General features: G+C 43.0%; 2 protein-coding genes across 3 annotated transcripts; both read right to left on the minus strand.

The window, feature by feature from the left end:
* Window positions 1-2,123: 2,123 nt before the first annotated feature.
* Window positions 2,124-7,194, minus strand: LOC140993415 (tissue alpha-L-fucosidase-like). The gene is made up of 7 exons (XM_073462835.1): window positions 6,817-7,194; window positions 6,362-6,496; window positions 5,912-6,155; window positions 4,088-4,291; window positions 3,793-3,983; window positions 3,502-3,601; window positions 2,124-3,411 (listed from the first exon to the last, which is right to left on the minus strand). Exons 1-7 carry the CDS (start codon window positions 7,179-7,181, stop codon window positions 3,274-3,276), a joined length of 1,377 nt encoding a protein of 458 aa, XP_073318936.1. The 5' UTR covers window positions 7,182-7,194; the 3' UTR covers window positions 2,124-3,273.
* A 1,808-nt stretch (window positions 7,195-9,002) lies between these two features.
* On the minus strand, window positions 9,003-13,293 carry zbtb8b (zinc finger and BTB domain containing 8B). Of its 2 annotated transcripts, none has more exons than XM_073462829.1 (5): window positions 13,205-13,293; window positions 12,556-12,748; window positions 11,213-12,122; window positions 10,886-11,064; window positions 9,003-10,134 (listed from the first exon to the last, which is right to left on the minus strand). In XM_073462829.1, the coding sequence occupies exons 2-5, from the start codon at window positions 12,727-12,729 to the stop codon at window positions 9,820-9,822; spliced, it is 1,578 nt and encodes a 525-aa protein (XP_073318930.1). In that variant the 5' UTR covers window positions 12,730-12,748; window positions 13,205-13,293; the 3' UTR covers window positions 9,003-9,819. The 2 variants fall into 2 exon arrangements, with proteins under 2 accessions (XP_073318930.1, XP_073318931.1); XM_073462830.1 differs by having other exon boundaries at window positions 12,556-12,751; window positions 13,205-13,279.
* Window positions 13,294-15,933: the final 2,640 nt, after the last annotated feature.

A 15,933-nucleotide genomic window follows, 5' to 3' on the forward strand; every position in this document is an offset into this window, starting at 1 on the left:
GAAGATCACATTCGTCCCCAGGGAGATTTTTTTGGGCCTCCCTTCATGAAGATGTTAACTATAATAACAACGTGTACTTTTTTTTAGAAATATAGTAACTAAAGATAGTTTCATTGGGAAATTTGAACAGAATATTTCCAGTATTAAATAATGTGTTGGGGAAGCCTAGAGTATGTATTGAATATTTTTCAGATTCCTAATTAGAAAACTTCAAAACTATTTGAAATTTCATTGTAAATAGGCAACAATATTATATAAGGACAGTTTATAAGGACAAAATCTTACAGAAACATTTTATTTCACCTTAAAATAATGTGTAAAGATTGGCAACAGAATGTGCAAATCTAGATGTAGATCAACTACTATATAAAATAAATTCATTTAATAAAAAAAGAAAGAAAAGAAAAATTAAATTGATTCACTCCAAAACAATATTCAGATTCCCCCAGGCCTATTTGAATATGGCCCTAAAGGTAGACAGGCATATGCCAAAAAAACAATGTGATTTTATTTATTTTCTCATTTAAATTAAATTCGTGTTCCTTTTTATTTGTATTTTTCCAGTACTCTGATTATATTATGTTATATACTGTTTGGACATATTAACACATGCACCCATAGGTAACTTTCTGTTTTTTAATAGGACTCCACATGGGAACAAGGTCGGCCTATCACGGTCTCTGGTCCCGGGTCATCACTGCACACAAGGTCCGTGGAGGTGTGAACTTTCCTGTCCGCCTCATCCTTGTCGCTGCCCACAACATCTGCGGACGATGTCTCCAGCTGTTCGGGGCAGGATGCGTACACAGCCAGAGCCTCCAGCCCGGCCATGACGAGCGAGTCCCGCCGCTGAGCCCTGTGGCTGTACCCGAGCCGCTTCAAGGTCCGCCGGGTGGTCCTGAGCGAGATGGGCTTCTCGTGTCCGCTGCTGTTGTACAGAGCCTGGATCTGCACGGTCGTCGCGTGGGTGTTCGCCTCCACCACGCTCTCCATCGTCCTCTCGCCGCTGTCATCGACGAGGCGCTTCCTCCCACAGGACCCCCGGTGGCTGGAGGTCTTGTGCTCCTGACACCACTCCCTGTACACCCGAGACACGCTGGTCTTTGAGAAGCCCAGCCGGCTCACTGTCTCCGAGATGCTGCAGCCGGCGCGCCGGGCTCCCACTATCATCCCCCGCTCAAAGTCACTTAAGTCCGGCGACTTCCCCATGTGACACCGCTCGGTCCGGCGGGGACTCCTGAGGAGCACCGCACACACTCGCTTTCTGCCAGAAGCAAAACAAAGTCGTAAATAATCCTTTTTCTTCTTCTTCTTCTGTGGTTTCATGGCATATTAGACTAACGAAGGCTTATTGTCGCCCTCCTCAGTTGGCTGCGCGATTTCTTCTTCAGCCATAAACCTTCTGTCATTGATACATCATGTTTAACACGAGGCACATACTGTATGTACTGTATGTATTTTAAATAACACATACATGCCTTTTTCATAGCAGCCATTTGGACTCACAGGAAATAGAAGGTAAACACAAATGTCTTTAATGAAGGTTCAGGTATAGAGCCTTAATTAAAGGTGCACAATGTAGTTTTGGGGAAGAAATTTTAATCAGAAGACTTTGACTGAATAAACAAACTGACAACACAATTTCATACTGTTGTACTGTGCTTATATGTGGCGGACCCTGCCACCTTTCTAACTTCAAACAGTGTTCTGGGACCTTATCCTCCTCTGAGAACAGCTTGTTTTTTTCTTTAATGGAAAAAAATAAACTTTTCTAAGAGTTTCTATTACTGCCTCATTAATATTGTAAATATTAAAATTCTAAAAACTACATAGCGTGCCTTTAATGTGATTAGTATCACCTGTCTTTGCCTTCTACCTCATGTCAAAATGGCTGCTATAAAAAAGATCTATTTTCATTTATATTTGAGCAATAAAGTGTTCACTGCCCTGAATATTTACAGTGTGTCATCATTTTCAAAATCATGTTTTATTGTCTCAGCTTTGGCTCTGCATCCCAGGAAATACGGTTAAAATGAACAAGAGACAGGATGATAACATCTGCAATGTCTATTGCACATGCATGGACACACACACACACACACACACACAAGAGTATACTGTAGACATGATTAATTTTATTTAAGAAACCATATAAAAAAACAATTTGGTTTGTATTTGTAACCACATTTTAATACAATCACGATTCCTCTTAAAAAGCAAGATACCCATCCAACTGACTGACGTCACACAGGTGACACTGGATCTCTGGGAGGCAGTGAGGTCCAAAAATACACCTGCGATTGCCGCTTCACATATATAACATTTTCAACATTAAAAAGGTGCACCGTGTATTTTTGGGGAAGCAATTTGAATCATAAGAGAGTTAGAATTTCTTCTCCAATACTACATAGTGCCCCTTTAATATAGCAGCAAACAACTATTTGCTATGTAAATATAAAGTGGATTAATGAACAGTCCTGAACAGAGAAAGACGTCACATTCCTTCTGTGTTTTAATCTTCATGTTAGTGCGAGTCCCTCTCCGTCCTCCCTGCAGATCTGCTCAACATGGCCGCCTCACAAGACATTTTCTCATGTTATAGCTAAAACTTAGACTAAAATATGGCTCTAAAAACATTTGAGGTGAGAGAGGCATTGCAGTGACAGAATCTTGATTCATATTTGATCAGCACTGCTTAGTTTTACAGTTTGACCTGAGTTTATGAGAGCAGCGTGTGTTCAGATGCCACTTTTTCTTTCTTTCCCCCCATCTTAGTACTTTTGACTGAACGAGGCAGGCATTTGTTTGGCTCTAGTGTTATCTAGGGGCAGTGAATGTCACATAGTTAGCCTTTAAATAATTAACTCTGAAAGACATGCAGCAATTCACATTTGACCATGAAAGTCTGGCGTTTCCTTTCAAGACGGGAATCTTCCGCCTCGCCGTCTCGGGTGGACGTTTCGTTTAGCCTCTGATCCGCCAACAGAGTCAGTAACAGAGCTGTAACAAAAATTGCACACTTGGGCGGCATCATGCCGGCGCTACTGTAAGGCGTTGTATAGGCGAGCCTATACAACACCTATTGCAGAATCTCTGTGTAAAAGGGGTTTTTCTACATCCCACTGTGCCTATTTCACCCTGAGAGTTAAATCCCATTGACCACTTAATATACAATTACACACACACACAGACACACACATTCAGAAAATAAAGTGTAACAGACCCCTAACCCAAAAAATGACTTGCTCCCGATCTTGCTCCATCTCTCTGACTCTAGGCTACTCCTTCTAGTTTCAAACACCAGGCGTTCGCAGGAGACGGCGGCATCGGAGGCATCAGAATTGTCAGTCCAGCTTTCGGTGTCATTGGGGCCCACTTCAGTAGTACATTAGGATAGTCCAGAAGTGTGACCTGTGGATGTAGAGCAGTAGTGTAGTGTAGAGTTTATGTTGATGACAAATGAAGGTAAGCGAAATTAAAGTAAAGAGGCCTGTGGCTTACCTTTGTGGCCGTGGATGTCTTTGGTGATGGGAGCTGAAATGGTTGCTTGGGCGGCCAGCTGAGGAGTATGGCATACGCTGTACTGTTTTTGGAAGTGTACCTATAATAAGAGCAAACATCGGTTAGAGGCAAGCTACTTTAGGTATTGCATTATTTTACATCACAAAATCACAAGATGTTGCTAGGAAGAGAGGACGTCTTGGCTAGCTTGCTTAGCTTGCTGCCACCGTGACCTGGCTCTCAGATAAACGGCAGGAAATGGAATGAAAAAACGACAAAAAGAAATCTCACCATACGGGGACAGTGGTGTTCTCCTTCTGGATCCTCCAGGGCTTGGAAGCATAGATGGCATCCCCATTAATCCCCAACCAGACACCAACTTGCCTCAGCCTCTCCTCAAACACCGGGACAATCATGCCATCTGAATTTGCCCCAACGTTCAGCAGGTAGTTACCACCCAACGCCACCACACTCACAAAGTCCTGAGGACAGAGTGTGTTAGAATTATGCAAGATCACCGAATAATTGATCACAAAATGACCAGACAAACATCAGCTGTAGGCGGTGACCTACTGCGACCTCTCACTTTTATGACGGACGGCAGGTCCATGACGTCGCTTAGCTTCATGTTTCTTCGGTAGCCCCAAGACTTGTAGGCATCAAGGTCCTGGCATTTCTCCCATTTGTGGTCTGGAAGTTTACCAGGCGAGTACCTGTCAGCACAGTTGTAGTAGCCGCCATGTTTGCAGTAGCAGCCTTTACCCCACCGGTCATTGACAACAATCTCATCCTGAAAAACACAAGTGATTAACTACAGAATGAAGAACTACCAGGACGGCAGACTAACCTTTTTCTCCATCGTAGCCAAAAACAATTTTAACTGTCCCAAAGTGAATGCAAACCGTGCCAAATGTGTCAAAATGTACTTTCTTTACTTTATTATCATCGCAAACCCTCCAAACTGTTCCCTGCTTAAGTACTTCAGTACATTTATTAACTGTAACTTTGTTGTTAAATTAAACACTCCATGAAATAGGCAAGCATCCAATTGGACAAACGCACACAGTGTCATAAAAATGAAAACTGTTAAACATGTACTGGTAGATTACAATAAATGAAGAAAGAAGGGAATTTATATCATTACTAAATAGTAGAAAAGTATTAGCCTACATTGTTGAATCTGCTAGAAAAGACATCATGGAAAGTAAGCAATCTTTTCATTAATTACATTAAGAGTAACACTAATAACAACAACAAAAAAAAACCTTAAGCTGGTCTGGACTTAAAGAAGAACTAAAACTCAAAGAAGTAAAACTCCAGGAGTCAAACTTGTTTTGTTGTCATATTATACCTCAGTTCACTGTTAAACACCAAATGTTCCTTGTAACAAAAACTCTCAGTCCTGCTGTGCATTTAGCTCCATTAGCCAAACACACTGCAGAACTCTGCTGCCTACTGGCTGCCAACAGTTAACTAGCTCTCCTCCTGCTGACTTCTATACAGATTTAGCTGTTCACCATGTGGCACTATAGTGGACCAAATATGTTGCCTCCTCCGTCAAGTAAGTCACGCCCCTTCCAATTTTCCCCAAGGGACCTTATTTCGGAAAGACTCTGTCTGGTGATGAATGGCAAGATAAATAATTTTTGATTCTGCTTGAACTGTGCCATGTGCCCAAATTACCTTTAAATTCACAAACATCATATGTGTAGTTTATGGCTCAGTTCAAACATTTACTTGGGTACAATTTTTTTCCAAAATAAGGTCCTGTGAGGTCCACCGTAAGGGGCGTGATTCTGCTCTCTATATAGTTTATTGTATCTTTTTGGATTTTAACGCGTCACATTTTTCTTAGGTCTTTCGCTATGTAGGCTAGCCTTCCAGGGACTGTAAGTTGTGCTGAGATGGCACTGTATAGAGTGATAGTAACAGCACAAGAAGATGCATTTTGCTGCAATATATCTATATGATATTGTTATTGTTGATTATTCATGTATTATATTGTGATATGGCACAGGGGTTGTCTATTCCTGTTTGTTAAAGGCTGCATTACAGTCAAGTGATGTATTTTTTTTAATGATTCATTGCGTTAATATTTTGTGAAAGTCATCCAACAATATTGCTGCAACATTGATATTGATATATTGGTCAAAAATGTTGTGATGTTTAATTTTGTTACCCAGTCCTATATTTATGAAGGAGAAAATATCAACATAAGATATATATTGTGTATTGCAATATACCCTTTAAATATCACAATATTATTCTAAGGCCATATCACCCAGCCCTGCTGCAGAAGTTATTTTCTCACATTTGATAAAATTCTGTTTATGATTCAACTTAGGCCCACCTCAAGCTCACAGCATGTGATTTAACAAACAGTTGTCTGTTGATGTAAACGCTCCATCACCTTAACTGGGCTGTCATTGTAGAGCCAGGCCAAGAACTGGGTGGAGTTCCAGTAAGTGTCAGGTGCTTCCCAGTCCCCATCAGACCAGATCAGATCGGGTTTGTACGACATCACGAGGTTCAGTAGCTCTGGAAGAGTCTTGACGGCAACAAAATTCTGAGTCTTGAATCCGGAGGCTCGGTCCGCCAAGTAGAGGGGATTGAAGAATTCATACATGGAGTGGTAGAGACCCAAGCGCAGTGACCTGTAGGGTGAATGCACACTTCAGTCAAGCTATGAACACTGACTCCTGAAAGATTTTCCTTTATAAACCAACCATTATCATATCTCATTAACACTTAATGTCTTCCTTTATTTTTACTACAGCCTTGTCAGTAGGGATTCTCTTTTTGTAATAAAATGTCTAACTGAATGAATATAGATGCAGCCTCCTTCTCCGGACCTCCTCACCGCTTCCTAGCAGCTACAGCCAGCTCTCCCACCAGGTCCCGGTGAGGACCAATATCCATCGAGTTCCAGTTCCAAGAGACGGCTGAGGGCCAGTTTGTGAATCCTTCATGGTGTTTGGTTGTGAATACAATGTACCTGTAAAAACAATGGAGACTACATATAAATGCTCTTCCACATTTCTGTGACAAGGAAGTGCTCCAGTATTCTGGTTTGACTTTTAAAAGACAAATAATTATGTGCTGAATAATATAGATATTTTTCTTGTGGTCATTATGTCCTGGAGAACAAAGCCTGCAAGCAAGCATGGGCATGAACCCTGCAGGTGCGGCCTTGGTAAACACAAGCGACCACAGCAGCAAAACACAGCCAGGTGCATGGCTGCAACAGGTTAGCACACATTGTAACAGCACTGAGTGATCACCTGATGGAAGCAGGAAGAGATCTCGTGGTCATACCTGGCTCCAGAGGCTTTGAACATATCTGCCCAGTCATCCGGGTTGTAGAATTCTGCGCGAAACTGAGGCGCAAAATCCGGGTATTTAAAACCTGGAGGGTAGTGCTCCTTCATGAATGCAACTTCTGCTGGCCTCCCGGTCGCCCACCAGTACCAGAACCACTCAGAAAACTGCCCGAAGCCGGGGACCGAGAAGACGCCCCAGTGGATCATGATCCCAAACTTGGCGTCGTCGTACCACTGGGGCAGAGGTCTGGCATCCAGACTGGTCCAGTCCGCTGTGTAGCGCGCTGCGCATCCCGGTGCCACCAGGAGAAGAGGGATCAGACAAATCAAAGATGCAACGTGTGCAGGTCGCAGCGACATGATGTCTCTCGAGTGCGATCGGTGTCCTCTGCAGAATGAGAAGGAAGTTATATACACACAGCCAGACGAGACACGTGACTCCACCTGTGGGAAGGACAAACTGTGTAGTCGCCCTCTGTGCGCAGCGCGCCTGCAGAGGAGACATGGCTTGAATCAGGTTCTCAAAGTGGAGGCTGGTGCTTGTGAAGGGTTTATTTTCACTGTTTATAATCCCATCCACAAGTAACACAATGAAAACATGTCTGACTGTTTGGGTCATGTGACTCAAACACTTTGTGTTTAAAAAAACATATAGAAGCAAAATCAGATGTGGGACCCAGGGACAAAACCTAATCAAATGGAAGTCTGTGGTCTAATTTGTCAGCTTAGGGGTCCTTGACGGAAAAACATTTGAGAACGTTAAATAAAAATGATGTCCATCCCACTTAGCAGACATGAGCAGAGATAGACCCAGAGGGAGGCTTGAGACCCTGTCCTTATGCCCTGAGAAAGGACAACTGCCCCTCCGTGTTCAATGAACATAATCTAGAAAACCTCAAAACTAAGCTGCTCCTCCACCCCCTGAGTTTCTCACAGTTTTCCAACAGTTTGAGATATTTGTGTATTAAATGGAACCTGCTGACACTGGCTGGGTGTTTCTGTCATGTATAACAGTGACTGTGCAACTATTCCCCACCCTCTGGGCAGCAGGACCAGCAGGTGTATCCTTCTGTCTCATTGGAGGAAGTAGTGTCTGACAGATTTGCACCCTTTTTCTTTTTTTACTTGAGCACCTGCCACTTAGACTGAACTCAGTATGTCCTGATGTTTTCGAGTTCCAGTTTACCGGTCTGTGCACTTTGTAACGACACCAGGCAATCGCCTGTTGAAAGCACAGAGAGAGCTTGTGATCACACTCGGCTCCACAGGCTTTGACTTCCTCTAATTATCTGGGTCAAAGAAATGAATACTGTGAAGAGCAAATCTTGTGAATTTAAAGCCTGGCAGGTTATTTTTTGCACATGAATTCAACTTTCTTGCCAATGTCAGTAGAAAATGTCATCTTACAGTAATAATTCAAGATCAATAACATAAAGTATGGCAGAGTGGTTCAGCTGGGTATGTTTGTCATGCACACTTACAAGTATATAGTTCTGTCTCATTTGAGGAAGTGGTGTGTGTCACTTAGCATTTCCAAGTGGTATTATTGTTGGTCTGACTGTGGTGAAGACAAATGGGTCATTTCCTGTTTCCCTCTGGGTAGCAAGAACCAACAACACAGGACAAAGTTGACTTCAGTAACTGAGTTAGCAGTTAGAGGCTGACAGCCTGACCGGATCACCAGTCAGCCTTATTTTTCCTGGGAGAGTTCGTGCCTGGTGGGAGTAAAAATAGCAAAATGAAAGTGAGGTTTGTAAGGAATTGATCTAAACACAGATGGTGTTATTATTCTATAGCCATTACATTGTGCAATCCACGTGTCATTCATAATATGTTCAAACAAAAAGAAATAGTTTGGGCCAACAAAAACAACCAGCTATTGTACATACTGTAAAGTTTGGATGTCCTTAAATTGCATTCTTTCTAATTTATTTGAATGTGACTGGTCTAATATATGAATTTCATGTCAAATTTGTGGATTATTTAAGGAATAAAGTGTTTGAATATGGAGCATGATGAATAGTGTCATAATAAATTGCAGAGTGCGACATCAGGGTGGGAATAGAGAACTTGTGGGTACGGTGAGTGCCTGTGCACGTCTCTGCCACGTAGACTGAACTCAGTACTTCCTGATGTTGTAAAGGTCCACTTACAAAAGAAAAACCAAACAGGAAAAAAGTATTCCAGCTGAACTCTTTATACATTGTAATGCTGTCAGTGCTTTTGCATCAACTTTCAGACGCCGACTTGCTGCAGTCGAAAAACAAGCCCAGATACAAATACAACAGGTTTATGCACATTGTAACCAGGTGATCACCTGCTGAGAGCATTAACAGAGCTACTGCCTGCCCTCTGGGCCTCCTAATGAATAACCCCAACTCTGTTTCTCTGGTATGGTGCTCAACCACTAGAGGGCGTCAATGGGCACTATCTGTATATCAATACTGCAGGTTAATCATCTGATGCAAATACATGACAAGCAGCTGGGGAATGTGCATATATCAGCAGATTAGACAGTATATACATGTACATAAATACAAAGTGTAATAAAGAAAATATTTACAAAATTACACAGCACACTTATTGCAACAACCCTCACACCATAACCACAGAGCTCATTTTATTAATGAACTGTAATTATTTTGGACCAAACAAAACATGAAACAGGCTACTTTGTGTTAGAAATCCAGAAAACTACAACTTTGAAAGCCACGTTCTCTTCATGTGCAGCACATACGGAGACATTTTGATTTGATCAACTGTTGGAAGGCATATGCAGAAGATTAAGGACTACATTGATGATTTTAAAAACACTGAATCTACAGTATTTGTTGGCAGGCAAATCAACAGTCAAAAGTGTTCTGGTTAGAAATGATTCAATAGATAAAGTCATTTTACAGTCATAGTTTAAGATCAATAACAGTATGGCAAGGGTTAACCCGAACAGTAGAGCGGCTCAAGGAATGGTTCTCCTCTCCGAGTGCAGTAGGCTACGGATTCACAGTGTGTGACCTACATCAGTGCAGACAGCCAGCTGCCTTTCAAGCATCTGTTTCTCTACCAAGTCCTCCACTCTGCCAACCTCCACCTCGTCCACGTCGTCCATAAAACTGGACCAATCCGTACCCCCGTCTGCACGTTCCATGGGCTCTGGTTGGCTGGCGGGGTGAACAGGGGCGGAATCGTCGTGAGTGGTGGTCACGCAATTGCAGCTGTCGCAGATACCAAAGCGCCTGAGTCCTGCTGAGACGCCGGATCCAGTGAAGGTTCGCCTGCAGCTCTTACATGACACTGGCCAGTAGTGTCTGTGGACCTGTCAGCATCAACACAGTGAGAGAGAAGGCAGCACGTTAACCTTTCTGCATAAGTAACACCATCGTGTAGATTATTTATAGACGAAGAATAACACCAAGGGCCAAAAGATTTGCTGCTCTCATTATACTTATACTTACTTATACCTTCACTGCACACAAAATACAAGCAACAGAAATACGATAATTTCTTTGTCAATTAGGCGGGTCATGGTTTTTGATTCCAAAATCGAACATTTATCGAAGCAAGCTTTCACTGAAATCAAAAGCAGGGTCAGCAATTCCCCCAGTATTTTTTGGGTCTCTGCCTCCTCCTACATGTGCGGGTTCAGAAAAACAAAAAACAAAAACAAAAACAAAACTTCAAAGACAACACAGCAAGCTTACTCTGCACTTCCAGAAACTTATCCTGTGTGCACAAAGACAATCAACTGACTGGTACCAGAGGTCTATAGCCCGAAGATCTTTAGTTTACTGTCATAGAGGAGTAAAGAAAACAGGAAATGTTCATATTTGAAAAGATGGAATCAGAGAATTTAGACCATTTTTCATAAACATTACAAACTATGGGATTTATAGTTAAACAGGCTCCACAATGAAAAGAGTGCAGCACAGAACAGACATTAGTTTGCTGAATAGCTGGAAAAGAAGGCAGAACAATTCTCATACTGGCCTACATATCAAAAGAAGGTCAGATGTCACAACATATTACAAAACTGGGCCGATTATCTTGCAGTCGCACTGAGTTCTTACACTGAGGGCGTGGCTGCGAAGGTGCTCCTGCCTGGTGAACCTCTTTCCACACATGGGGCAGGGGAAGGGCCTCTCTCCCGTGTGGCAGCGGATGTGTCTCTTCATGATTCCCTTCTGCTTGGCAGTGTATGGACAGAACGGGCACTTGTGGAGTTTCACTGGCACTACCAGACCATCACCTGCAGGGGGAGGGAGAGGCCAACAGCTCAGATTTACATCAATAGAGCAGCACTGCAAATATATATTCATACTGTTCTGCTTGGGAATGTATTGAGAGAAACATATGTCACCCTAGGGCCATTGGCAAGAGCTTAGACTGCCAATTACCTGTGTCCTCTCCAAGCCAATCAGACTGGATCTCCATGATAGATGATCCCACAAACCCTAAACCTTCATCCATTCGGCCTCCTCCTGTGCTGCTACCTAGTCCTGGGTTAAAGCGCTGCCCCACTCTGTCCCCCAGAGGACTGGGGCCTTCACCTCGGGCTAATATCTCCATCAGCTGCCTGGTATTAAAGGAAGGGCTGTATCCCAAGGGAGAGCGCTCATTGGAGGGAGATGGACTTGGGGGAAGTAGTCTGCTATGGTGAGGGTTATGGAGAGAGGGCCCAGGGTATGAGGCCAGGTCTTTGGTGTCAGGGGACTCTATAAGCTCCTCATCAGGGTCGTACTCTACCTTGGGGTTCACTAACTCCGGGGTTAAGGCAGACGATGAAGAGGAAGAGAGGTTAGTTTGATCCATGTGTCCTTTCTGTCCTTCACTCCCAGCTCCAAATTCCTCCCTGGAATGGTAGTGGCTGTCCATGCTGGTGCCTGGAGTTGTGGTGACAGGGATAGACAAGGGGGTTCTAGCCGAGGTCACAGACTCCGGACCTGAACCCGACCCTCTATCTGCCTCTGCCACCTGTGAACGAGGCTCCGCAGCCTCCGCACCGCTGGAGATCGTCGCAGCAGTAGTGCCACTGTCTGCTGGGGCCATCCCTCCATCCTGCGCCTGGTTCTCCTTCTCCATGTACCTCTCCTTCTCCTTGTTGCAGATTTCCAACGACGAGCGGATATATCCCTTACAGAAGTTTACCAGCTCTGTCATCTGCAGGTAGCTGGCTGCCGACATCACCTCAATGACGTTGCTTCTGTTCAAGGCCAAACGGCCAGAGTAAAGGAAGTCCAGGATAATCGAGAAGGCATCGGCTGTCACAATGTCCAACGATGCTGTGCTGTAGCGTTGTCCGTTATCCTGAAAAGAGATAGAAAGTGATCTGCTTTGTTGTAAAGGATTTTAAGGCACTAAAGTTATCATGATAACATAATAATAAATACATTATCTTAGTCAAACACCAGCCCACCTCTCCTTGAAAAAAAACAATACTATATATCAGCTTTTCTACTCCTATGTGTTTGAGCGTGGAAAGAGTGCACTGTTGGATCAAATATGATAGTTTAGACTGCACCTGTAGCACTTTATCTAATCCGGTGTCACTGCTAATCCAGCCTACAGGTGCTGGTTTGTGTGTTTTTACTTATCTATTCATGATCTTTTAATGTATTTCATGTCTGTATTTTATGAGTGTGTGGTTGTCTTGTCTGTGTTTGGGTGAGCTCACCAAGACCAAAATTCCAATCAATTATGTCGATGTGGCATAAAAGTACTGAATCTTGAGTCTTCTCACCTGCAGATAGTGAACCAGAAGAGCCCGGAAATAGCCGCTGCCAGCAAACAGAACATTGCGATGGGCTTTGAAGACACGGCCTTCGACAAGGATGCTGCAGTCACAGAAGAAGTCCCTCTTGCGCTGCTCATTGAGCTCAAACAGCAGTTTGGGCATGTAACAAGGCACTTCCATGTCTACACCTCAGTGAGCCCTGCTAGAGAGAGAGAGAAGGGAAGAGAGGGAGACAATAATTTAAAGGTCAGTCTATTTATACAGGGGAACAGCACACGTTTGATAGTGGCAGTGTGATCTTGTGTCATTGTTTTGCTTGTTTAGGGGGCAGTTTATATACAGATGTAGGATACTAAGTCAAAATGGGTCAGAGGTGAAGAAGGATATGATGAGCTAATAATGTCACCCATTAGGTGTGCACATTTTATTCAGCCTTAAAGACAAAAAGGCTTAAACAAACGTTAGACCACACAGATACACGTTTGACAGCGCACACGAACTGTCAAACAGCTCGTTGTGTTTGACTACAAGCTAGCTAGCTTGTGTTGCTAGCGCCGAGATACTTTATGACTCAAAACAGCAAAACAACACCGACTGTACTCTACGAAGCCTGGTGACCCACACGGAGATAAAATGACATGTGATACGGTCTCACCTGCGGAATGGCGCAACTGACTGTGAGAAAACCTTTATCATAACACGAAGAGAGACATTAGCCAGGTACACGTTAGCCAACAACTTCCGCTTTCTGAGTCTTCTTCTTCTTCGCTTTTTTTTGGTGGATTGTGATGTCAACTTGTAGGTGCATACCGCCACCTGCCGTATCGGAGTATGTAGAACATTAACATTATCTTGAAAAATTAATAAAACAATTTTTAATCTATAAATATAATCTATAAAATATCTATAATATTCTACCTTATAATTCTATTATTATTATATTATACAATCCGGTGTTCAAACCTGTAGCCTACATGTAGTGTAAATTATTATGTGACTTGGTGACCTTCATGTTTGTGAAATTCCTTATGAGTAAAACCTAAAAACTGTTTTGTGAACCCAGAGGACAGTGTTAAAATTCAAGACAACAGGGCTAAATCTAATTTGGTTTGTATGTGATGTAATATGACGATGGGGCTTTCAAGAAGAGCAGGATTATCTAAGGGATGGATCGCAAAATATGGGAAAGTCCCAGGTTTGACAGAAATAAGATGTTTCCTGCCAAAGTGCTCTTCAGCAGGGCAGCTTTCACATGGAAATTGTATGGTTTATACTGTCTTATGACTCAATGTTTTTAACGGATGGAGTTTTCAACCATAAGATTTAATAGAATTATTAAAGTAATTTCTCCGTGCTCATGCAGTGTATCAAATTAAACATCATGGTGCCAGCCTTCATTTGCCGCAGTATGGTGTGATTAGTCCTGTCTCATATGGGCTCTCTTGTCCCGTGGGGCGTTTGTAGCTCAGCCGGTAGTTGCAAGACACTGTGCTCTTATTCTACATCTCTAAAATAGGGACAAAAATGTGCAAATGAATAACCCAAATAACTTTAAAATGATTCCCAGGACTTAACAGTAAGTGACAGACCGATAAATTGGCTAATTAGAGAAGAGATTCAAGGAAGCATTCAGAGGAGAGACATATAAAAATACTTATTTAATTCATTAAATTTGTATTTAGCAGATATTCTAAAATGGTATCAACTGTCATTATTCATTTTAGAGCAGTTAAAGGGGCGGTATGTCGTTTTGGAGAAGAAATTCAAACTCAGAATTTTAATATTTACAATATTAGTGAGGTAATAATACAAACTCAGAAATATTTATTTTTCCATAACTGAATAAACACGCTGTTCTCAGAGGAAAATAAGGTCCCCAGAACACTGTTTAAAGCTGGAAAAGGTGGCAGGGTCTGCCACATATAAACAAAGTGAAACAGTATGAAATTGCGTTGTCCTTTAAGGTCAGTTTGTTTATTCAGTCATGAAAACAAAGAGAGTTTGTTTATTAACTATAAAATCAGTCAGTGAATATCTCTCTCTTCTGATTAAAATTTTCCCCCCAAAACTACGTAGTGCACCTTTAAAGTTTATAGTCATCATGTGTTTTTGACCGTTGAACGTTTTCTGCACTTGAACTTCTCAGCAGCTGGATTCATGTCTGCCCCTCTCCATGGCAGAAACTCAGTGATAGCGATGATGGCAGTGATGATGATGATGGTGATGATGTTGTGGGGAAGAACCTCAAAGTGTCACCCTCCTTCTCATGCCGAGTCCAGCATGCCGCTGCACGACCGCAGGCGGCTCGCTCCTGCCCACGTTGTCTGCTCAAGAATACTTGTTTATTTGCCTTCCATTTCGGGGAGAAAATAATTCCCTTTTTTTATTTTCGGACAGAGCGAGAGTAAACAAGTAGTTCCTTCAGCGCTGCGCCACACCCTCCCAGCACAATCCACAGCTCTCAGAAGTGTTTTTTACACTGATGGGTGCCGACCGAGCGACTTATTTGTTTCAGATATTTTCCCATGGCAAACAGCGAGAATACAAAGGCTTCGTGGTGGCCTGTGGAAACCACAGGGTAGGCGTACATGAGCCTCCATACTCACCCTCTTTTGAAAATGAAATTTATAGCACCTCATAAAAACTCTATTCACGCTTATAAGCACTAAATATAAACTAGTATAAACCAGCGGGGTTTGACTCAGTCCTTGTAAACTTGACCTGATGGAGCGTTGTGTCCGGCTGAAGGCAGGCCAACGGTCGGTTGACCCGGCTGCCCGGCCCTAACACGAGTCTATCCCAAGGCAGGGCTGAACTCTGAGGTAGCTGACCTTCTTCTTGCTCTGACTCAGGGAAACACAAAGCCTTTGTTTTGGTCTTTTGTTGACATAAGGGCAGGAAACTCCCTCTCCACAGACGTTTCACAGCCAAGCAATCACACTGAGGGTTTGTACAATACTGCCCTATCTGTGTGGCAGTTTAATGCTAGTTTACACCCAGCAACCCCAAAGGAACAAATAATATTCCTGATTTATGATTGGGTTTTGGCTTACGCCTATGATTATGATGGCGTATGATTTACTGATGGAAGCCCAGTCTAAAAAGTAAATAGATGTAGCTATGGCTGTTATGTAAGGCTGCATCCAGATTTGGGACCTCACTCATTGTGTGTGTTAGCCACTGTGAGACCCACGGCTGGCACAGAGGGCTCCAGCAGCACCCCTCTGGGTCCCTGTGGTCTGCGCCTCAGCACATAACAGCCACTTAGGCCGGCATTTTCCCAGGCTGAGACAACACACCACGGTGGCAGCGCGAGCCACAGAGAGGGCCTGATTAAAGAGTAGGGACAATGGAGGGAGAGAGACCGTGGTGGCATTTTCCATC

Source organism: Pagrus major, chromosome 3 (genome assembly GCF_040436345.1).
Source record: "Pagrus major chromosome 3, Pma_NU_1.0".
Taxonomy (NCBI): Eukaryota; Metazoa; Chordata; class Actinopteri; order Spariformes; family Sparidae; genus Pagrus; species Pagrus major.